Genomic DNA, 26,560 nt, shown 5'->3' with positions numbered 1-26,560 from the left:
AACCTTTTTGGATTTTTGTTTTTGTTTTTTCAAGATATGGTTTCATTGGTGGGGGGTTCTTCATTTGTTGATACAGTTGTGTAACTGGGCAGGACATGTCATTCTGTTAGCTTTGACCTGAAAAGGTAATGAATGCAATTGTATTTCAGTAACATTAGAAATAGTTCAGCAAAGTACCTGTTGCAGTATTTAGCATACAAAACTTTTATCAAGGTGCAATTTTCTTTATTAAGCTCAATTCAAATTAAGCAGACATTAATAGAATTGCTGCTGCCTCTATTGTTGTTGTTGTTATTACTATTGTCAGAGTTGTCATTGTTTTCCTTGTCAGCAACAATCCTCTCATTATTAGAAATGTGTCTACCTACAGATGGATGGCTGCGTCTGGTGATTCCAATGTAGTATAGACTATTGTACATCAACTATTACATGTGGCTCACCATCAGAACCTAAGTCCAGATCCAATGGCAAAAGGAAACTGGCTGAGGTTCAATACTTGAGTGACTTCTCTTTCTCATTGTCTTCTTCTAGGCTCACAGAAAGGATTAAACTCAGTACTACAAGCTAACAAAATATTAATCAATTCTACAATGTTACCACTGCTAACAGTAGTGTGTTATTCTTAACCGAGTAATGTCTATTCACTACTAGGTGGACTTGGTCATTTGACAGTTAAATGTCTTAAACTTGCATTATTTCAGTTTTCTTTTTTGTTTTAGTTTAGATTGTTGCTCCTTCTAGAGATCTCCATTTTTATCATCAGCATAGCATACATTGTTTAATGATGGTATTATTTGAATGGATTTGCAAAATAACCTTTTCCATCCTTGTCAGTTTTTCAGAAAGCTAAGCCATAACCTTCTTTGCAAACCCTCTTTTCACTTGCTTTTCAGTATTATCTATGAATTTATTACTGACTGAAATAACAATTCCATCTGTCCAATTATATGAGAAATTTCACCAATTCACTTGTGAGAATAGGTTATTGTGAAATCTCTAAATCTTATCTTAATTTATCTTTCAAAAAGATTGATTTAATCCAAATAGAAAGAACAAGTGAGGAAGGGAATTGAGGAGTCTTTAATCCTTCCTGCAGGCAACCTTTCTTGTATCAGTAGCACAATAAGATGCACCCAGTTCACACTGTAAAGTGGCTGATAGGAAGAGCAATCATCTGTGTTGGTCAGTTTTTGCCATTGTTGTATGTGCCAGATGATGAGGGGCAATACATAGTGAGACCCATCTAACTCATGTCACATAAATAAGAACAAATAAATACAAGTTTGATAAGTCTGTTCTATAACCAGAAGTCTCTATCAGTGATGAGCACTGTTGATTTCAAGGAGTAGGTAAAAGGAAATTATGATGTTCATGCTTCAGTACATTATGGGAATAAATTAAATAGTTATTTCAAACTTGGTTTATACACTGAGTTTGTTGGCACTTTAACAGATGTTAACCCTTTCGTTAACAACCTAGCTGAAACCGGCTCTGGCTCTCACTACAAATATCTTGTTTTCAAAAGTTTTCAATTAAAATCTTTCATCAAACCTTAGCCACAATTTATGATTCTAATACTAGCTTAATGATAACTAAGTTATTTTACTAAATCCTTTGTTATATTTAAAGTAATTGAAAGAAACACAAAGCATCTCAAAATAAATACAGTAACGAAAGGGTTAAGGTGTTTGTCATAACATCATGCACAATGCTATTTTCATGGCATATATGTCCTGCACTCAGCAAGTATAATGACTTTGTACCTTTTACTCAGTCCTTATAACATACATTACTTATAACCTGCAGCTTCAGTTAATGTATAACATTAGTTCATTGTGTACTCGTCTTATAGTGAATACTGTAGAATAAGAGATAATGCTCTTTGAAAACTGAACCTGTGATCTGGTTTAGATTTGAATTTTGTTAAGCTGCTAATAGCTTTTAGAAAGATAGCTATGTCACAATCCCAACCTTCCTCTCCTTTGAAGCTAACAGGGTTAATGACTATCTTTGATCAATAAAGATGAAGCAATTGTGCCTAGAATAATAAATATTTATCCCTCATGGTTTAATGTACTTTCCATATGTTGCCATTCCTCTACTATCTTGTTTGTACAAGGATTTAATCTTAGGCTTCTTTAGTTTCAGTTTATCTTCTGTACCAACTCAATTAACTTTCAATTCTGATATTTCCTAGATTAATTCCTAGGAAAATATTCACCACATAACTGATGAAACACATATTCCAATTTCATATGTGATTCCCACAAAAATATATTAATTTTCATGCCTCTTTGTTCTTTACCGATACTGCTATCTTTGTTTCACCTAAATTTATAATTTAGTTGAGTACAATCTTATTTGGCTTTACTTATTTCTAAATCTCTATGACAGCTACATAAGTAGACACAGCCTTCCATATATTGCTCTTAGTTTCATAAAGCAGTATATATTCAATATTCTCTTTATCAGCTTTCTAAATTTTAGTGCTCACAATTTAACTGAATGCTTCTGAACAATATTAATATCTAAATGGAAATGGATGGAAAGTTATATATATGTATACATATATATATGCAAAAAAGAAGAAATTTCTCTTTCCTATTTAAATCAAGTTCTGGAGATTTTATTTGTGTTCATTTAAAATACATTAATATCAATATCTAGTTTTGTATATTACTATTCCAGCATAACCTTTCTATTTCCCTTTGATGTTTCCCTAAGAAATTGTTCTTTTTCACAAGAATATCTGATACCTATTTTGTTATAGTTAACTCTTCCTTTACCTTTTCATATTTCCTAAACTTCCAAATCTCAACCAAGAATGGAATATTTCTTTACAATACTAATGAATATTAACACAACTCTGTTTAAATTTTCTCAACAGAATGTCATCCAAAGGATTGTAAATTTCTGGCTATTGTCAGTGTTTTGATGGGTTTATGGCTAAGTCTCTTGACTCTTGGTGGTTGAGTTCACTAAACTACAAATATATGCCTTGAGTTGGTACAACACACTGCTGGGAGAACTAGTGTTGCTGTATTATTGGCTGGTTTTTCATTAGCTTACAATATTGTATTCTACTGTTTACAAAGATAAATTACTCTAGATACTCATTAAAGTAATAATCTAATATATTCACTTATGAGGGTCGGCCAGAATGTTCATAGGTTAACCAAGATACTCTCATGGAATTTCACCAAATGAGGTTATTTTTTAGCATAGTCCCCCTTGCAATCCATACACTTATTCCATTGATGTTGTACTATTTGGACCCCATTGGTGAAGAAGCTTTCTTCCTGTCAGTTAAAAAAGTTAGTAGCAGATATGACATCATTATCACTGTGACACTGGTTCCCAGCCAGACAATGGTCAGATGGGGCCAAATCAGGAGAATAGGTAGGGTAATCAACCAGTTCAAAACCACAGTCATGTACAGCAGCCACTGAAACCAAGGACTTATGTGTTGAAGCATTGTCCTGATGAAACAAGATCTCTTTCGTCAGTTTCCCTTGGTGTTTGGTCATAACAGTCTTTCATGACTGCCTCAGGAAGTTGGCATAGTATTCTCCATTGATGGTTCAGCCCTTATGAAGATAGTCAATAAACACAATGCTTTTTGCATCCCAAAAAAACTGAGGCTGTCACTTACCTTGCAAATGAAACGACCTTGGCCTTTGGAGTAGGTGAGGAGGAGTGTTTCTACTGCATCAATTGTCTCTGTCTTTGGCTCAAAGTAATGAAGCCCTCACTCATCCTGGGTTAGGAAACATTCAAGTAAACCAGCTGGATCTGCTTGAAACAATGTCAGATTTTCCTGTGATGTGATCAGCCTGGTGCACTCTTGATCAGGTGTCAGAAAACATGGTACCCACAGAGCAGAAGCCTTCAAGTCTTTCCTTTCCCCTCTTAAATTCAGCTGCCTGTTTTTCATTGTTGATAAAGCTAGAGTGTAATCTCCTAATGTATCAACCATGTCAGCATGAATGTCATTAGGGCTAAGCCCTTTTCCTGCAGGTGCTTGAAAATACCAAGATGTCAAATGTTATCCATTTTCAAGTTACACAGTCAGACTCTCAAGTCACTCACCTTGAGTCTATTATTCATTTAAAAAATAACAATTATCAACAGGACAATAATACAGAATCATCAAATTTTATCAATCAACAAGATTCCATTTGCACAAGTTATTTGAGAACTAAGGCAACAGGCTAACAAACCAGCAAATGTCATAGGCAATACATGCTGTTTGGAACAGGTGACAATCATAATTCTGGAAGCTATAAGACTGAATGTCAAGAGATTGAAAAACTGAAAATTTGGAATAATGAAAGATGAATTACTGAATATCATAATACCAATAGATCAAAACTTTAAATTAAGTTACAGGAAAATAATAAGCATACAGTTTTTAAAGACATTTATTTACAGTTTTAAAAGGGTGTGTATTTGGGGACTGTATTAAAATATATTTATTTACTTTAAAAGAAAGATTGAATGTCAAGAGTATTTTTCCTCGTCAAAGACACTCCAGCCCAGACCATCACAGATAAAGGTTTTTGAGTGAGGTGAATATTTCTGGCATCCTCTGGACATGACTGAATGTTTTCTGCAAGGATCCTGTCATTTTGGCTTTTGTGAGCTTCTTCAACAGTGAATAACTTCTCGTCTGCGAAGAGCACATTGTCCAAGCCATGAGTATTGAGCTACTTAAGCAGTGCATGACTTCTTGTGAGTCTCTTTCCCTTTGAAGCAGTTGTTAGGCTGTGAACTTTTTGGCATTTCAATGAAGCAAGTCCCCAGTTGCTTTTGACAACTTACCTCAAAGATTCTCTTGAGACTCCCAGCTCAGCAGCCATCTTTCTCATGGAGTGCCTTTCTGTGAACTCTGAAATTGATGATTTTTCTGTGAACTCTGAAATTGACGATTTCCTGGAACCTGGAAGTCCCGACTGACCTGGGACGTTCTGTTCTCACTCAATCTTGAACTCCTCCAGTGTCCCTGAATCAATTAATGGTTTGATAGATGAACATTCACTTCATTTTCAGCCAGTTGAGAAGATTCAAACTTCCTGATGGTGACTTACCAGTTTGATGTAGATCAACTACAGCAGATCATTCATATTTGATTCTAATTTTGGACAAAATATATATCTCTTAGCTTAAAGATGAGTTCAGAACCTGAAAGAAGACAAAAAAATCTTTAAAACAATATAAAATAATGATAAAATTACCACTTTTTTATGTTAAACTAAGAACCTCAAAAACTGTAACAGAACTTTTGGGTGACCTTGTAGAATACATCCGTTCTTTAAATTCTCTCACCATTGAATAAAATACTCACACATATTCTAATATTTCATTGTTTGTATACCAACATTAAACTTGGAATAATCAAAATTTTTGTTTTAGGCTAGTTTCAGCACTAAATTCACTTTAATTCTAATAACCTCTCTGATCATTTACTTATAACTGACAACTAATTTGCAATAGAAACTATTAAAATTTGCAATAGAAACTATATAAAATTTTTATATAAATGTGTTTGCAAACAACAAATGTTTGCATGAGGAAATGATTATAATCTTAACAATACAAAGAAAGATAAGCAACATATGAGATTAATTTTTATGTTTCCAAAACTCAGTATTTTGAAACTTGGTCTTTTGATTGCTAGTTAATCTGTTTGAAAATAATCAATAATAAGAAAATTCAAAGAATGGAAGTATTTTATATGCGAACTAATTACTTATGTGATTATGTGTTCTTTAGCATCATATTTCTTCCTGCATTACATGTTTTTTTAAATAAATGTTTTGATGATTTCCTAATAAACCCCCTTTTAAAAATATAAATACCATTTTCCTTATTTTTACCTAAAATATTTCAAAAGAAAGCTAAAGGAGATAACTCAAGCGAACCAATAACATGTATTTAGATAATTCAGATAGGTGGAACTGTATTGAATGACATATGCAAAATATTCTTAATGAATTGAAATTTGATGCTTAGATTGTTGATGGTGTTGCAGATTCTTCATCACTTAAATATACACCCACGTTTTGTTAAATTCAGTGCTATATGACTTTCTCAATACAGCTACTACCAAATTTTGTATCTCATATTTTCTCTTAATGTTGGTGAGAGTTTCTTGGAGTTGTTTTTGTTTCATTGCTTCTTCAAAGCCATGTTATTACTGACTCATAATACTACACATAAACTCTCTATTCTTCATTGTCCTTTGGTTTCTACATAGGAAATACATAATTCTGCATAATTTAATTCTTTATCAGTCAATATTATTGTCAGCTTGAAGTCAGCAATCAATGAGTTGTTATTGTTTTATATATTGATGCGTTTTGAATATTATTGGAAAACACTCCTTTTTCCCTTTGTTTTTTTACAAATTTTCACATTTAGTTGTTACTTGTTGATATCATATAGCAAAGACATATGCTGATGATACTGTATATGTCTTTGATGTTTGTGTCAGTACTTACTATCTTTACTAAACAAAGATTATATTGAGACTTTTTCAGATTATTTTCCTCATTTTGTTTTTTTTTTTTTTGTGGTTTCATCTTGTGACATGTTGTTCATTTCACTTCCTATTTTCTGAAGTAGTGTTTTTGTTGGTATTTCTGCTCTAAATTAGGCTTTGCATCTGAAACCTTTATTTTTTTCCTACTGTCCTTTTTTCTGAGTAGTTAAAAGTTTTGTCATATTATTGTTCCAAAAGACAGTAATATTTCTAATTTAACATACTTTTGACTTAATCATTTGTCTTCTACATCAGGCCCTAAACTGATAATATTTATTTAGAGATGAGTTTATCATAGAAATACTCATCTCCAAAAGTATAAAGATTATTTTATTTGTTAACTGTGTCAATGTTATACCATTTAATTGTAGATGTATTAACTGAAATCAATTGCAATGTTACACAATTTATCTAATGAATAAGTTTCTATGGTAATCAAATGTTATCTGATTCATACTTCTATCCTAGCTGTTCATTCTTCCTGCTCACATTTTTCCTCCATACATTGTCATCTTGTAATAAATTTAACCTAACCACCAACTGTATCACTATCACTCAGTTTTTTCTGTCCTTCAGTATTAGAGGACCTGAAAGAATGAAGCCTCATATTAAACAATAAAAATGAAAATTAATTATTTACATTCGACGGATATTTGTCCTCATCTTGTTTGTTGTTAACACAACATTTCAGCTGATATACCCTCCAGCCTTTTTCAGGTGTCTTGGGGAAATTTCGAACCTGGGTTCTCATTCCTGAGGTATTCTTCGATGTTGTTATTATTATTATTATTATTATTATTATTGTTATTATTATTATTCAGTAGTATATTTTTTATATCGTGCTTTCACTTCACTACCGAGCACAGCTCTGTGTGCCTTGGGTATGTGCTGTGATTTGTTGTGATGCTCTAATGGTTATTGTATGGAAAGTGTTCTGCGTAGGATGTTATTGTTATTATTATTATTATTATTATTATTATCATTATTATTATTATTGTTATTATCATTATTATTATTATTGTTCAGGTCACTGCTTGGAATCGAACTCAGAATTTTGGGGTTAGTAGCCCACGCTCTTAACCACTACGCCATATTCGTCGAATGTAAATAATGTACATAATTCCTCATCTCTTAAATATAGAACTGTATGAAAATTAATGTCCAGAAAATTGTCACAGTTGTTGCTTTTGATTGTGTATCAAAAGATTTAACTAGTAGATTTGGTTGAAGTGAAACCAATATCTTTATATAAGAATACAACATAGTTTAATATTTTAAGTTACCAAATAAAGTACATTTATCGTAGGATCCAGCTTCTAAATCTGAATATTACCTAGTTTCATACACCTCACATAAGACCAGTTAAGTGAAATGTCTGTACTGAGTGACTCTTTTCCTTAAAGACCTGATGAAAGCAACAATCTCCTTTGTTTGTCTTTTAAATTTTAAACACTTCCTAGGAGTTTTTTGTTCTACTAATTTATTCAGTTGCTTGTTTTAAATTTCAGACATGCCCAAGAGGGAATTTTTTTACCTCTAATTGCTTGGATAAGTTCAGTTGATCAAAGTTTTTTAACTCACTATATGGCATACGTGTGAGCTTACCATGTTTGTATTTACCAAGCAGAACATTCCCCTGAGGTATTTTCCCAGAGTTATATTGTTGATATTCATAATCAGTAAGCAGATCTCCATTGGTTTCAGTGATGACTATACGGTTGTCTAATCAATTAAACTACCTGATTCATTGAAGTAGCATATAAGTGGCTTGACACAGGTTTAATCCCTTAATCTATCTGATGGGCTTCTGCATAGTTTTCATCTACCATTTTCACTCACACAGCTTGGGTTAATCTGAGAATAGGGGAAATGATATTTGTTCATGCAATGGATCTCTTTAACCATTTTGCCATGCTGTGTCCATATTCTCTCCTTCATCAAGTGCCATACCTGTTTTACTCTGCTAGTCACCTGCACTCCCAAGGTCCTTTGACAGGGAAACTAGCTCATTTGACATTGGAGCAAGTTCATATGTATGTGTGCTTATGTGACACATGTCTAGAAGCCAGCCCTCAAACCTAGAAGTAAGCCCACCTCCACATCCAGTGTGCCTTAACCACAGAACTGATATAAGACCTAGAACTGGAGCTCTTTATAGACACTAACCTTCCAGGGCCGGAGCAGACCTAAGAATAGTGGTGACTAAAGGGTACCTCCATACTCCCTAAAACTCCTGAACACCCAAGCTAAGCACTCACCACAAGATGCAAGTTAATGTCTTGCCCAGAACAAGTATCTATATTACTTTATATGCACTTAATATTTTGGTCATTTTTAGAACAATCAGAACATTTAAAACCTACAACATGATACCTTCCCTCATTTGAAATTATCATATTACCATACATTTGGAAAAAATATTGTGCATGTTATTTTTAGTTATTTTTTAATGTTTTTATTGTAATTGTAAGAATTCTTGCTCTGCATTTTTATCTAACAAGTTCTATTACCAACTTTCTATATTTGAACATTTTTAATTAAATAAAGATAATTATAGTACATTTCTACTGGAATTTCTTTTCATCTGAATTCCATATTTTCATTGCTCTCAAATACATATTGACCCAAAGTTAAAGAAGGCATGCAACAATAATACATAATATGATGACAAAAAGCAAATAAAGATCAATTTACTAATATAGTTAGATTGTATTGAATTCATGAAGATTGATTTTCTTTCTCTCTTTATTTCTAAAGAGAACAGTCTACATGAAAATTTACCTGCTTCAAATATAAAAGAGAATAAATTGTATGTAATTGCAACTTGTGTTGTTATTGTTCTTTCTTTTTTTTTAAGCATTTAATCTTAAATACCTTACCATCTGCATGAGATAAAGGATTACCTGCTGAACTTCATTAGAAAATAATTTTTACAGATTAAAATTATTAACATCAGAAAATGTTTCTGCTTCACGTATATCTTAAAACATGGGGAAGTGAACTGAAATTAATTGCAAGCATAATTTACATTTGTTTCCATAAAACTCTTTGCTCATTTAAGTTCTGATCAGATGCTACTTCACTGTACACCAAATCTTCACACACAAACTCATCTGAAAAAAATTTCTAGTGCTTTGTTGTTCATGCATCTAAAGTCACAGGGTAATGGAAACTATAAACAAAAATGATCCATTTTTACTGTCTTCAATCATTTTACTTCTTAATATCTTCTTCCTCAAATTCTTTATTGTCTTTGTAAAATGAAACTAAAAATAACATGCACAAAATAAAAATGGAACCGTTCTGATTTGAATACGGAAGTCTGACCCTGTTTGACACTCTTTCCTGCTCATATCATGCATGTTGTAACTGCTTGCTGGACCTGTTACCTGCCATAGATTTGATGAAAAGAGGACTGTGACAAAGCCACAACATTACTTTCCAACAGGCTGTGAACAACACAGCTGAAATCATCACATTTTAAAAAATTACTAGGCTTTATATACATATTCTTCATTTATGTACCTATTCTTCATACATGCTGGAGTGGCTGCATGGTAAGAAGCTTGCTTCACAACCACATGGTTCTAGGTTCAGTCACACTGCATGGTACCTTGGGCAAGTGTCTTCTACTATAGCCTCAGGCTGATCAAAGCCTTGTGAGTGGATTTGTTAGATAGAAACTGAAAGAAGCATCGTCATCATCATCATCATCATCGTTTAATGCCCATTTTCCATGCTGGCATGGGTTGGACAGTTCAACTGGGATCTGGGAAGCCATGAGGCTGCACCAGGCTCTGGTGCTTTCTACATACCACTGGCACAGGGGCCAGAGGGGGCTGGCATTGACCATGTTTGGATGGTGCTTTTACGTGCCACTGGCATGGGAGCCAATCAAGGTGGCGCTGGTATCGGCCACATTTGGATGGAGCTTTTTACATACCACTGGCACAGGGGCTGGCATTGACCACATTTGGCAGGTGCTTTTTATGTGCCACAACCACGGGGAGCCAGACAGGCAGTGCTGGCATCAGCCACAACTACAATTTCCATTTGATTGTGGTTTGATTTGATTTTGATGTTGATGTACTTGATTCAATAGGTCTCCTTAAGCATGACATGTTGCCTTATGATCCAAAGGTACTTTTTTATGGGCTGGTTATGCAACACTGGTGTATGCTACAGTTATGATCTCACTTTATTTGCTGGGTCTTTTCAGTCACAGCATATCTCCAGAGGTCTCAGTCTTTTGTCATTGCCTCTGTGAGGACCAGCATTCGAAGGTCATGCTTCACCACCTCATCCCATATCTTCCTGGGTCTCCCTCTACCACTGGTTCCTTCCACTGTTTGAGAGTGGAACTTCTTCGCACAGCTCTCCTCATCCATTCATAGTACATGACCATACAAATGCAGATGTCTCTCTTGCATGCCACATCCGATGCTTATGTTCAATATTTCTCTCAAGGCACTTACACTCTGTCATGTATGCACACTGACATTACACATCCAGTGGATCATGCTAGCTTCATTTATTTTGAGCCTATGCATGTCTTCAGCAGTCACAGCCCATGTTTCACTGCTGGGAAGCATGGCAGTTTGCACACATGCATCGTGCAAACTACCTTTCACTCTGAGTGAGAGGCCCTTTATCACCAGTATGGGTAGAAGCTTTCTGAACTTTGCCCTGGCTTTTCTTATTCTAGTGGTAACGCTCTCTGAGCATCCACCCCCACTACAGATATGGTCACCTAGGTAGCGAAAGCTATCAACTACTTCTAGTTTCTCCCCCTGGCATGTGATGGAATCTGTGGTATTTACTGCCCCTGTGCATCTGCCGCACACGAAAGCTATCATCTTGCTTAATTTTCCTTTGATGTTGCTGCACCTCTTATGCATCCATAGCTTACACTGGGTACATCTTATGGAGTTTCTACCTACACCTTTTCTACAGATCGAGTAGGGGTATCTACCTGAAGGGGTGTGTGATGTGTTCGCCTTCCTACTTACTAGGACTTTGGTTTTGTCTAGGTTGACTCTAAGGCCCTTCTATTCTAATTCTTGCTTCCACACCTGAAATTTCTTCTCTAGTTCTGGTAGTGATTCTGATATGAGGGCCAGGTCATCATTATAGAGGAGCTCCCAGGAGCAAGCTGTCTTGAATTCCTCTGAATGCCTAGAGGACTATGATGAATAAGAGGGGGCTGAGAGCTGATCCTTGGTGGACCCCTACTTCTACCCGCAATTCTTTATTATACTCATTGCCAACCCTAACCCTAACCTTACTAATGACATCTCTGTATAGGGCCTGTACAGCCCTTATTAACCATTTGTCAATCCCTAGTTTCCACATTGCCTAAAGGCTTTCTCCAAGTCTACCAAGTATAGGGTTTATCTTTAGCTAGGTATTTCTCCTGCAGTTGATTCTACCTGGCACAAAACCGAACTACATCTCATCTAAGCAGACTCTCTCCCTAATTAGTTGGGCTATGACTCTCTCCGTGACCTTCATCACCTGATCCAGCAGTTTGATACCCCTGTAGTTATTTCTATCTAAAGCATCACCTTTACCTTTGTAGCAGTTGACTATGGTACTACTACGCCAGTCATTAGGTATGTCTCCATCATGAACAACTTGTTTTACAATATCAGTGACTAGGCCATAGCCCATACCACCAGATATTTTAAGTATCTCAGCAGTGATTCCTGATGGGCTGGGGATTTTTCTTGGTTTCATACCCTTAATTACTTTATCTACAAGGGTGCTGTCTATTTGGATAGCTGGTCCTTCTACTGGGTCAACATTTGACAGGCTTGCCTCTTCCCATTCATTCTCCACATTCATCAGTCTTTCGTAATGGCTCCTCCACACCTTTCTTTTTAGAATCATTAAAAGCAAGTACACCATCATCCATGTGGACACATTTCTCATATATATATATATATAAATATTTGAGTAGTAGAATGAATTATCTTGTTATGGATAATTCAGTTAACCGATACCTGGGTAGCAAATTCACCGATACCTGGGTAGAAAGCGGCATAATATACTCCTTATTCCTTCGCAATTAGGAATATGCAGCCTTCAAAACATATGTCGAAAATAAAGGAATTTTGTTAATTCGTCATTCAACTCCATTCTTTCATATATATATATATTTGTGTGTCTGTGTTTGGCCCCCCACCATCGCTTGACAACCGATAGAATAAATACTGAGCTTACAAAGAACAAGTCCTAGGGTTAATTTGTTCAACTAAAGGTGGTGCTCCTGCATGGCTGCAGTCAAATGACTGAAACAAGTAAAAAAGTAATCTTTCAAGTTACAGCACATTTTCACATAGCCAACTTTGGCCTTCGACCATTGTTGACTCGTTTATTGTGAAGAGGAGAGCAGCTCTAACATTGTTCTTTTTCAAGCCTTCTTAGCCTTGGTAAATTGGAGCAGGTAGAGTTAATGCAGTTAATGTCCAGTTTGAATACTTACTGTTATTAATTATGCTCCCACTTATTTCAGGTCTTACTCTACCCCATAAGAAAAATGTCTGTTGCCTGATTTGCAGTCAACATCCTCCAACTACTTTTTCATTATTGTGTTTTCTCTCTGTCTGTCTTTCTACTTCTCATAACAATAGTTTCTGCTCCATTCAGCATGCTGTTTATATACTAGCTAAACCTTATGATTACATTCATTTATTCCTTTTCTGTTATTATACACAAGATTCTGTCTTTTTATTCTTTTACTAGTTTCATTCATTAGGCTGCAGTTATGCTGGGGTAACCACTTTAAAGGGTTTTAATCAGTCATTTCAATGCCAAAATTCAGTTGTTCTTTTTTCGTCTTGTTTTTTTCTGATACTTATTTTAGCAATTTTTATTTATTGCACCCATTAAGTTATGGAACACAAATATGCATTATTTTTTTTGTTTTCAAGCTGTGTCGAATCTAAAGAGAAACATAGAAACATATCACACATGTGTTTAAAAAAGCTGTTGGTTATGATCATAAGAGTTATGAGGATAAGGGTTATGATCATAATCAACTCTGTTGGTTATGATGATAAGGGTTCCAGTTGATCCAGTCAACAGAACAGCCTGCTCGTGAAATTAACATGCAAGTGGCTGAGCACTCCACAGTTACGCTTAACCTTAACATTGTTCTCTGGGAGATTCACTGTGACACAGAATGTGACAAGGCTGACTCTTTGAAGTACAGGTACTACTCGTTTTTGATAGCTGAGTGAACTGGAGCAATATGAACTAAAGTGTCTTGCTCAAAGACACAATATGCCACTGGGAATCGAACTCACAACCTTACAATGATGAGCTAAATACCCTAATCGCTAAGCCACATACCTTCACACACACTCACACACGCATACACACACACACACACACACACACACACACACACACACACACACACACACATATATAACTGGCTTCCACACCATTTCCATCTTCCAATTCCACCCAAAGGCATTGGTCAACTTGAGGCTGGAAGACACTTGCTCAAGATATCATACAGTGTGACTGAACCCGAAACCTTGTGGTGTGACCTAAATTTCTCAGTTACATAGCTATACCTGTGTCTATATACTAGACATTTTTTTCCAATCGTTCCTCTCCAGAGACATAACAACTGAACTTTATGTTTCCATTCAATCAGTAAAGTATAAGAATTTTCAAGCCAACAAAGGAGCTGCCTACATAGCTAGTCAAATTGCAAGAAATAGCAGCCATATCTCCCCCAAATCATATCCTACTATTTTAAAATAGTATCTAAAATTACATTGGATAATGTTGTCCTAGATACAGTCTGTTCCACAAAAATAAAGATATACTATTCATAGCTGGGAAACTTCTTATTATAGATCTGCTCAGTCATAGATGACCCGGGGCTAAACAACAACAATTCAAATAAGACATTAACTGCATTTGCCCCATTTACTCCTCAGATAAAGAAAGCTTGAAAAAGAAATTAGTGCTGCCCTCCTATTGTCAACTAACAAATAATAATAATAATTAAATCAATAATTATTTGGTTGCACCGTTATTCAATACTTTCACTGAAATGAGACCTGAAGGTCAACAAAATTATTTGTTAACACTTGATAGAAATAGGCATTATATAAACTGCTTTATTCTGGAAATTTCCACCAAATCTATTGCCACACGTTTATTGCTTCTCTATTGATTTTATCCAATAATTGTTTCTATAGAAACAAAACCACTTTTGACAAACCTACATGGAAATGTTTCCCCACAGTACATAATGTTTATTGAACCAGAGTAGAAATGTGAAAAACAAAATATGAGATGCTCTTCATGCTTTTCTCTACAACAATAGAATCTAACACTACATTTCTGTGTGAAAGAGACACATATTGGTAGAAATAAATTCAATACTACACCTTTGAATATTTCCATCTCTTCATTCCACACACACACAGAGTTTTAATACATCCGGTTCTACATTAGAATGAATCCATAAGTAATAAAACATAATAATTTTAAAAAATAAACACCAGTGAGATCAAATTTCATACAAAATATGAATTTTTTTTTTTATTTTACTGGAAAGAATGTGTAGGCAGAAACTTCCTCACCAATTTGACAACTTATCCTAGAATGTCATTATTTATATTTTACTATAATGGAGCTTGCATGTGGCCAGAAAACTGTTGCTGCTGCTACAACTACTGCTGCTGCTGTTTGTATATCAAGTATGTGTGGGTGGACAGTGATGCAGAAAATTTCTACTACAACTAATGCTAATCCTCAAATGTATCAATCTGGCTAAAGTATTTTGTAATTGCTGTTATTTTTCCTGATTTTAATTCCTGGCTGAAGCCATTTCATTTCGCTTACATTAGAAAATGCAATAGCATCACATCTTCCCATTTGCTTCCTCAGAATGATTAAAGTTTATTTCTTTTATTCATACTGTTCCTAAACAATATATTTACAGGTTTGAATGTCAGTAACTTACTTAACTAAATAACTCCACTTTGTAGGAAAAATAAGATAATCTATCAGTTTTTTGTAAAGAGGAATATAAAAACAGATCACGATCATATGACAACACTAAGTAAAAAATGTTGGATTGCAATATGATTTTATTGATGATTCTTAATTCCCTTTTTAGTGTATAGTAGATGTAACAATAAAAAAAGTTTCAACTTCACTATTTATTAGTCTGTTCTCCTAAATCCTTTCTTGTATAGTGTCAAGAAATTTTTCCCTTGCAGTATCTGAAATCATTAATAAATTAACATAATATATTAGTTGTTTACCTCATTATAATATAACAACACAACAAGGCAGAAATTATTTCTCATTTAAAAATAATGTCTTTTATTCCAGAACGTGTGATGCATTTGAGGAAAATTTGAATTAAATAGTAAAAAGGCAATAACATAAAGATATTTTGAACAAGGATATTTTATAGAAGAAATGATGAAAGGAGAAAATTACCAAAGTCTGTTCATAAATATTTGCTCAGTATTTAAGCTTATTTGACTCATGATTTTGTGTTAGACACTTATGCAGTCACACAGTTTCAGTGACTTATATATTTTATACAAGTGAAAGAAAGTCAAATATCACATTTCTGTATTTTTTTTTTTCTTTTTCAATGAGAATTTATAGCCAGAAATAAATATATATCAATTGCTGATTGGCCCTATTGATTTTATGGGATCGGAAATAAGTGAAATTATTCCAACTTGAAATCAAAAGCAGGTGTCCAGCAGTTTAGTTACTTCATTTTCCATAGCAGCTTAGTCGAGCTTATGCTAATATTTCTTTCTTTTTCTCACTATCTTATAACGATTGAGAATTTGCTGGTAGATGAATATATCTATGCAGTTGTGAGTGTATACATATTCAGTTTTGTCAGTAACTAAGAATCTAGTGTAGATAACAATTTCATCAAATTCCCCAACATATTCAGCACAGAATCTGTGTCTCTATTTTTTCTTTTTCTTTTTCTAGTGTATTTATGCTTCTTTGATAGTGTCAGGTTAGAATTATTGGTTATGTGCTGCAGATATGTCATTCAGCTTCTGACTGCTCAACCACAGCTGTGTGCTTTTAATGTTTCAGTTTGGTTTATTTATTCTTTGTAGCTACTTATCACGCAGACATTTATTTCTCTTTTCACACCTCAATTTTTGTTGGTTATTTCTCTTTGCATCACAGTTTTGCCTTTGCTGTGTTTTAATGATTTGTTTGTTTTTCCCCTCTTTTACCTATCTTAGTTTTTAGTACCACCTCTAGTTCTGCTCTTTAAATCATACTTCTTTTCTTTCTTTTTTTTTTGTAAATGTAATAGGGCCTCTTTTTTTAATGTATTTGTGCCATTTAATGTGGTCACTGTGTTTTTTTTCCTTTGAGATATATATCCATTCCATTTATGATAACTTTTTTAATACCTACTCTCTACTTTCACTATTGCTGCAACTGAAATGTCTTTGTATGTATGTATATATATATATATATATATATATATATATATATATATATATATATATAGTGTGATTGTGGTAGTGTATCTAGTGAGGCTATTGTTACTTGTCTAAATTATCTGGGTATTTTTAATTTATTTACTTTTCTAAAGAGTGACTTTAGGGTTTCAGTGAATGCACAAAGTTCTGGAATTCATAGAAACATAAGTTAATATTATACCGTTTCTTGTTTTATCAACATCTAAAATATATTTACTATATCTTCATTTAAGATGATCATGGATTTTATTTAAAATGTTACTGGAAACATCATTCAACCAACTAACCAACATCTATATATATCAGCTATTATTATTATGTAGAATTATATATGGATGTTTGTTAATTTCATCCATAAGTGTTTCAGTTGCTCACTCAACTGAACTACCTACTCTCATTGAATTGACAAATAAACGACTGAGTATTCCACAGATTCATGCACACTTAACATAAGCCTCAAGCAAAATCAGCATGACACGGCAGTGTGTGATTAGGCTGATCTTTCATCTGACAGGCTTCTACACAGTTTCTATCAACCTAATTTCACCTTTAAAGCTTCACTCAACCTAAAACAATGGTGTGGAGGCACATGGCCTAGTGGTTAGAGCAGCGGATGCACTGTTGAGGTATTGCGGGTTCGAATCTCAGACCGGGCGATGTGTGTGTTTATGAGTGAAACACCTAAGCTCCATGCAGCTCCAGCAGAAGGTAATGGCGAACTTCTGCTGACTCTTTTGCCACAACTTTCTCTCACTCTTTCCTCCTGCATCTTGCAGCTCACCTGCGACGGATCAGCATCCCATCCAGGTGGGGAACCTATACACCAAGGAAACCAGGAAACCAGCCCTTATGAGCCAGGCCTGGCTCAAGAAGGAACTTACAAAACAATGGTAAAATATATTGGGTTCAAATTCTGGCACAGGGCCAGCAATTTTGGGGGTGAAGAGTCAATTACATGGAGGCCAGTGTTCAACTAGTACTTACTTTATCAACCTTGAAATGATGAAAGGCAAAGTCGACTATTGTAAAAATATATTTGTCCATTATGCCAAACAATGGGATCAAACTTTGGATCTGATTCCAAAGTGAAATTCTTATCCACTCAACCATGGTTGCATTCATAAAGAACATGTACACATTTGTAAATATCTTGTGCTTGAGTTTGTGGGCATTAGTGCTTATACAGATGCTTTAATTTTCAATTAATATAGTAAACTATGTGTATATGTGAAAGATACCAATTTTAAACTATAATATGAAATAAGTTCCAAATCTTCATTTTATAATATTTCTTGGTATTAAATTCTAATTCATCTCAAACCAAAGTACCTACATAAAGTAAACCTGATAAACATTCTTCAACTCTAAATATCAACAAGAAATTTACAACTAATATTGCTCCATTTCAGTTTTTATATATCATTTCTTATAAAGTATGGTGTTATCATACTGATGCTTATTGACTCAAAACTAGACCGATTTGTGCATAATATTTGTTTCCTAACTGATATTGCTCTTATTCTAATCTCTTACAATTTTATTCTCTTTATAATCTGCAATGCCTACTATTATAAAGCCATATTTGTTTACTAGTCATGACACCAGCCTTGCAGTTATCAGGAAACAATCTCCATTTAATTGTCAGTAGCCTTATTAAGTGATCGAATTTTATCCTGCAATACAAGGATTAAAATTCATGTTCTAATTTTTATTGTTAACAGTAAGACATTTAATTTTATCATACCTACTTGAGTAGGCTGAAATCCCTTTACATTTTGTGCTACATTGCATAGGCATGGACTTTAATTTGTTCCAGTTATACATTGTTTGATCCTCAGATCTGTTCATCTGATATGGTGACTGTTGTATTTTTGACAGGCATGGAGGGAGAAGTAGGTATTAAATGTTGAAAATTTCTTTTGTATGTGGGGTTAGATATGTCAGAAACAGCTTTCTTTAATCTGTCTACAAAGAGATGTTGTCCCTTAAACTAAAAAAAATTAAATAAAAAACATTTTGACCAGTTAAGTTTTTAATTAATGAATTTTTAATTGCTACTGATTTTTTTTTTTTTTTGCTGCAGTAGTATACAATATTTCCAGGGATATTTTCCTTTCAGTTAATAGTTCATAATATTTAAGATGTTTTAGCTGAACCTGAAATGTTTCAAGAAATGGTAGTGGCTCTTAAGAATCATCAAACATTAACTACAAGAGAGAAAACTAGAATGTTATAGTATTGTGCTTAAATTATTAGAGTAGCGTTATCTATATCACTTGATTGATGTTAACAAGGATAGAAATTGATTTTAGAAGGTATGAGATGAAACAATTATGCTCCATCTAATCTAGGAGAGAAAAAAAGAGATGGTGGGGAGAACAGTCAGACTAACTGAAAGAGATGTGGAATAAAAGTCCTACTAAATTTAACAGTGCAATATCAATGGTACTTAGGTATGGCTAAAGAAGAACTGAGAGATAATTTATTGGGCACAAAACTTTACTTTATCATCTGAAAAGGTCAGTTCTTTGTTAGATGTCATAAAATAAAAATCTTATAATTAGAGCAAAAGAATTCTTCCTTGGTCTGACTGGCACAGTGATTCTCATCAATCTGGCTTTTGGGGGTTCATGTAGGATTTTGTTGTTAAAATTTATGTGCAATAAATTGCATATACTTATACACAAGATATTTTAATTTTTTTATATAACTCCTAATAATATTTAATTATAAAAATACAGCAGGCTTTATTATATATATATGTGTGTGTGTGTGTGTATATATATATACGAGCAAAAGACCCCCCCCCTTGTCCAATGGATGGTGCTGAGTTGTCAAACATTTAAACAAAATTTTCTCAAAACAACTTGTCCAACTGTCCTATAGGCCTCCCCTTTGAGAAACACGGATTTGAGACACCAGTAAAAGAAGAAATAAAGATAGACTTTTTTTCTATTCCAAAGAAAAACGATTTCCCATGGCTTTATCGATTGCATTCTCACCTGGAATCGATTTTTGTAATTTTTTCAAGACTTATACATGCCCTGATACCGTCGGTATCTACATATCAAATTTGAGTGCGATCAGATGGAGGATGCCCGAGATCCTAGAAGCCAGCCAGACAGAACGGATTTTATATAAGATATATATATATATATATATATGTTTGACAACTCAGCACCATCCATTGGACAAGGAAGGGGGTCTTTTGCTCGTATATATACATATATATATATATATACTGTGCAGGTGGCACGTAAAAAACACCCACTACACTCGCGGAGTGGTTGGCATTAGGAAGGGCATCCAGCCGTAGAAACACTGCCAGATCTGACTGGGCCTGACGAAGCCTTCCAGCTTCACAGACCCCAGTTGACCCGTCCAACCCATGCTAGCATGGAAAGCGGATGCTAAATGATGATGATGATGATATGAATGGCTATGAACATCCAGGAGAGTAAAATAGGGATCAAAGGGGTCCATAGGTAAAAAAAATGGTTGAGAACCATGGACTACCATATTGATAGACATTCCTTATTGTGAGATAATACAATTCTGCATTAGAAGTCAAGGACAGAGGATGAGGCCAAAAAATATCTAGTACCAGTGTTCCAGATAAATAAAAGCATTTTGTGTATTTACTAATTTGTGTATATACTGCCAGATAAACAGAAGTGATGTTAATAGTTAATATTCTTTTTTCTTAAACTTTAGGTAGCTGTTGAATGAGGATTATTGAAAGAACAAGGAAGAAGCAGCCATGAACAGCTTGTGCTAATGGATTAACTATGCCACTGTCTGTCTCTGAAGAAGGCCATGATGCTCAGGATTCTCTTTCAGGTTTGTTCAATATTATTCTGTAAGAACATATTTTGTTATTGACTTGTCATATCTATGTAATTAGTTATTTAATAGTCATTACCAGACTGATAGAATTTCATCACCTGTCACTTTTACTAGTATATTTTTCAATTGTCTTTAGGTGCAACATATTTCTACTTTTACAGATAACACATGCTTGGTTTTGTGATTAAGAAGCTTGCTTCCCAACCATGTGGTCTCAGGTTCAGTCCCACCGTGCAGCACCATGGGCATGTGTTTTCTACTATTATAGCCCAGGACTGACCAAAACATTATCAGTAGATTTGTTGAATGGGAACTGAAAGATGCTAGTGTGTGTGTGTGTGTGTGTGTGTTTGCGTGTGTGCATGTGTGTGTGTGTGTGTGTCTTGACATCATGCGATGACTATAAATGAGCATTACTGTCATACAAGTGATGTAGTTTCTTTCCCAGTTTTCTATGGAGAAATATTACTGTACTTGGAAACAGGAGAGGATTGGCAACAGTAAAGGCATTTGACCATAGAAAATCTGCCCCAACAAATTCCATGTGACCCATGCAAGCATGGGCATGTGGGTATTAAATGATGATGATGATGATGATGACTGATAACATTCACACTTGTATAAAAATTCATATATCTATATGTGTATTTGCACTGTGTGCATGTGCATTGGTTCTTTTGTTTGCATATTCCTTAATTAGGTTCATAACTACATGTTTTTATAAGGGATGGAAGTAAAATTGTGTGATACCCATGCCTTTCTCAGGGTTATTACAAGTATAGTCACATATAAAAACAAGTTGATAAGCTTGATCTACCAAAAACTTCTTGTTTCTCATACTTTCAACATTTCTCTATGCAGTTTTTTTTGAAATATAGCTTCTTTTTAGATCCAACCTTTAAAAACTTCATAAGGCTTACAAGGCCCCTTCTTCACATAAGTTCTAGCATTTGTTGACAAAATAATGTTCCAGATTTATAGTGCAACGAAATTTTGACTTTATACTGTTCTTCCATTTCTCTTGGTAAATTACTGGATAAATGAAAGGGCTTCAGCCAGAATTTGAAACTGTCACCAAACTTGGCATGCCAGATCTTAGCTTTTTCTTATTGATTGTTAACTTTTTTTTTACTGTTTATTTCTCTCATATGTATAGGATCTGTTGTTAAAAGGAAGTAGAATATATTCAATGAACCTTAGCATATTACTGGTACTTATTTTCTCAACTTTAATGGGATGAAAAGTAACTAAAAAGGTGAGGGAAAGACAGCAAATACTGAAAAATTATTTACCAAAGCGGAAATGGGTGAGTTTGTAGAGTATTTGATTACCTACTCAGATATCTTGGTTTCAAATCCACTGCGGCCATCAATGTGTTTTTGGGCAATACACCTAAATTATAAATGCCTCATAGTTGTTGAGAATAAGTAGTTGATTATCTAAGAATATTACCTGACATCAGTATTGTGTCTAGGGTTAGATATTCCTCTTAGGCACTTAACACCAATAACCTGAAGTTAAGAAGAGTTTAAAGCCTCATCAGTTCTTAGCAGACATACATACACACAAACACATATTTAATTGAAAGACATTTAATCTGCTATTCTACCATTATTGCTATCTCCTCTCTCGTTTTTCCTCTTAATTGATACCTTTTTCAATGTACACAAAATCACTTTTGGCAAGAGAATAGATACAGACAGTTATACCCACCCTCCCCTGTATATTGTTGGTACTCATTTTATGAATCCTGTAGAGTTACATTTAGCAGAGAAGAATTTATATTCTTAACTAAGAAAGTTAGATTACAGACAAATTGACTTCGTTGACAGAAAGTAAATTACTCTCATTATCATTTGCATATTAAATTTTCTGCTCAGAATGTGGTTAATTTGGCTCTTTATTCCACCTAATGCTAAATGACCAGCTGACTAACTAGCTTTTCTGTAGTTAATGTTTCAAATCTTTAATTACATATCTATAACTTGCATATATATGCACTGCAGTAAATTGCTAGTATGATCATTAAAATTTATCACTATGACAACAAGACATCATCATCATCATAGTAACTATACAAAATTAATCATCATCATTATCGTCCTTGGCAGTATTATCATCATCATTGTGGGTATTCTCATTATCATCATCGTCATTATCATCCTGATCATCCTCATTATCATCATAAGTATTGTTGTTATCCTCATTATCAACATAACCATTACCATCACAACCACCACCACCACCTCCGCAATCTTAAATAGTCTATCATAGTTGTTCATTTTCAAAATAGTACATCATAATGTCTAATTCATTTGTATTTCCTTTTGTCGTGTCTACACTTGAAGTGATGTATTAGTACTATAGTTACTGTTTGCCCACCCTCGCTATTTGGTGTATGGAGCATCATAAAACTGTATTCAAACTAGTAACACTAATAATCTTTGTGACATATCAGTGTATTCTGAGTTTGTACTTATTGTATTAACCCTCAAAAGGATGAAAGACAAATACAAAAAGCAAACCTAATATTTGTTTACTGTTGCACTACCTTCAAGTTTTCTTTAACAGATAATATCAAGCTTCACTACTTCATCCAGTGCTTATTAATCTTGGGACTTTGGGAGGATAAATCACAAAGTCATCCTTAGAGTAAAGGGACATAACCTGAATGCTCATGTCCATGTGTGTTTGTGTGTGTGTGTGTGTGTGTGTGTGTGTGTGCGCGCATGCTCATGCGTGCGCACACATACATACATACATACATACGTACGTACATACATATATATATATATATATATCATGACATTGATGATTGTTGTAAATGAATGTCGATCATATTCAGTATACCGTGGAGACATGTCTGGCCATGAGGCAGTATTACCTTGCTTGGGAACTGGTAAGGGCTGGCTACTGGAAGGGCATCCTACTGTAGAAAATCTGCCTCAGTAAACTGTGTCCAAAGTATGCAAGTATGGAAAAGTGGATGTTAGAACAACGATGATGATGATGATGATGACAACAATATTACATACATGCATGCATACATCGTTTTTTAATGGTGGAATTTGAAGAAGATTAAGCTATGAATAGTAGCTTGTAGACTGTTGGGTTAAAAGCCCTTGAATGGAAAAAATTGGAATTGATTAAAAATTTAAAAACATTTTGCTTTCCTTATGTATTAATTAAACATGAGTAATAAAATTATGAATAATATAGTTTTTAATCCATTAGTATGGATTTTCTAAAGCTTTTAAGCTTTCAATTACATTTTTTTGAAAATTCATGGTGTACCTAGTTACCTTTTATAACACACTGCTTGAAAAACACTGCTCTACTGTTTAAAGAAAAATACTGACAGATATCTTGGATTATTTTATGTTAGATATTCCATGTTCCGTTCTCCCTAAAACAAATGTTATGATCACCGATGTAACACTTTTGATCATGGCCTTTGTTGTTTTTTTTTTTAATGGTTTTGATCTGGATGAAGAGGCTCTGCTGAAGGCGTTTTGCAAGCTCTCCAAGAATGGGTGAGATTGACGTGGTTTCTCTGTTACAGAGCATGATAGGTATACAAATTATGGCAGGTGCCAGTGAATTGAAAGAATAAATAGATTGGTTGTTGAAAAGTAAACTCAGTAACTAAATTCAAATATTTCATGACTAGAACTGAAGCTGCATTGGAACAAAACTGTAAACAGCACTTTGTTATATCTTTCTATGTGCTAATTCTGTAAAGAAATGTAAACAAATTATACTTAATGTGTGTATGCTTCCGTGTATGTTTGCATTTGTGAATGTTTGTATGTCTGTGTTTGTTTATGTATGTGCATGTGTATGTTTGTGTTTGTATGTTTATTTGTGTGTTTTCGTGTGTATGGTAATGTATCTGTGCTAATGTGTCTGTCTGCTCTCTGTATGAGGAAGTTTGTTAATAATATGTTTAGATCATATAATATGTGTAGATCAGATGATATATCACAAGTTTGCTGCAGCACTGTGTGTGTATCTAATTCACTGCCATTTCATATTATCTTAATTCCACACCTAAAGTTGTTCAACAACTAGAGAGAGAGGAAAAAAAATTTAAAGTAATAATCTTGACAGTTGTCAAATTAATATCAGTATGAAAATTAGCACATCTCCATGTAACCTAATGCACTTTTTATATGTTGTGTTCATGTAGAAATATTGTGTGTGTGCATGTGTATACACATACATACATGCATGCGCATACACACACACACACACACAAGCACAAGCATAGCAATTTTGGCATGTGTCTTCTACAGTTCCAGACTAAAGAGTTATGATAGAAACTGAGAGAAGCCCATCATATATGTATATATATATTTATATGGTGGGGGAGAGGATGGGGTTCTTGTTGCCTTGACATCATGTAAGCAAGTGTCACCATCCATGAAAATATGTCTAGTCATGGGAGAATATTACCTTGCTTGGAAACAGATTGGGGTTGGTGACAGGAAGAACATCCAGTCATAGAAAATTTATACGAACAAATTCTATCCAACTCATGCAAGAATGGAGAAGTGAACATTAAAAAGATGATGATGATGATTATGTTTTCTAATACATGATGCTCTGTTGTACGAATATTTATTGATTCTTTATGTTGCTAACAAATGCATAACATTCAAATTTTCTAGTCATTACATCCAAGTTCTGGCTTATGTTTGAGTCTAGCAATTTGCTATGAGTTCTCTTCATGGACAGTTGTGATGGGAATACTTGACTTCTAATGAGTGGCCAATAGATCTGGCACACTCATTTATTATCAACGAATGGGTGTGCCAGATGCCTTGATCCACAAAAATATCTATTCATTCAATGATAGTCTAAGTATGCCAAAGATACAGGTACCCATCATGTAATCTTCAGACAGAATCAACACTATGTATAAAAAGGTTGGATCTTTAAACTATAGTTATAATCTATCTGATACACATCCACACAGTTTCTGCCTACACATTTTCATTTGCTAAATGGTGATTTTGAACTTAAAATGTTATCATTTCAAGGTCAGCTCTTAAAACATTTGGCTAGGGCTGAAAGACACACACATATACACTCACACACATACACACATGCAGGCCCACACACATGCAGCTAAGAGCACCAGCTAGACATGTGAAAAGACACATCACATCCCACCTAAAAGAATATGCTTTGACTATTCATAAACAGTAAATAGCTGCTAAATATCTGATCATTAAGAGAAATAAAGTTGCTTACAATCCTCCAAGAATAGCATCTGACCATAGAAAATCTGACTCAGTGAATTCTTTAATGGGGGTTAGGGTTGATATGTGTGTGTGTGTGTGTGTGTGTGTGTGTGTGTGTGTTCAGATATGAAATAGAAGCAGCACTAGTGTAATAAATATTATTAACTACATACACTTCATGCATATATTTCATGTACTTGCCAGTTATACATGATGCTATACTGCCAAATCACAATCTACCAGCAAATTCACAAACTGTATGTGTAGTTGATATATATATATATATATGGATCAAAACAGTTTGGAAATTTCCAATGATAAGCACTATCGCATGCTTTGAAACTTTAAGTACCATGGAATTTAAATCAAACTGTTTTCATCCATACATGTAACTCCTAATAAATGTGTTGACTACCCTTCTT

At 34.2% G+C, this 26,560-nt stretch overlaps 1 protein-coding gene across 10 annotated transcripts in view; it reads left to right on the top strand.

Moving 5' to 3' along the window:
* The window catches only part of LOC115210794 (regulator of G-protein signaling 17), a 379,423-nt gene that overhangs the window by 134,056 nt on the left and 218,807 nt on the right, over window positions 1–26,560 (top strand). For all 10 annotated transcript variants that reach the window (XM_029779532.2, XM_029779527.2, XM_029779528.2 and 7 more), the window contains one exon: window positions 20,761–20,886. In XM_029779532.2, coding sequence (XP_029635392.1) covers window positions 20,863–20,886 — 24 coding nt within the window. In that variant the 5' untranslated portion in view covers window positions 20,761–20,862. Of the gene's footprint in view, window positions 1–20,760; window positions 20,887–26,560 lie in introns of those variants that run through there.

Source organism: Octopus sinensis, linkage group LG4 (genome assembly GCF_006345805.1).
Source record: "Octopus sinensis linkage group LG4, ASM634580v1, whole genome shotgun sequence".
NCBI lineage: Eukaryota > Metazoa > Mollusca > Cephalopoda > Octopoda > Octopodidae > Octopus > Octopus sinensis.
This window is presented reverse-complemented; position numbering and strand designations above follow the sequence as displayed.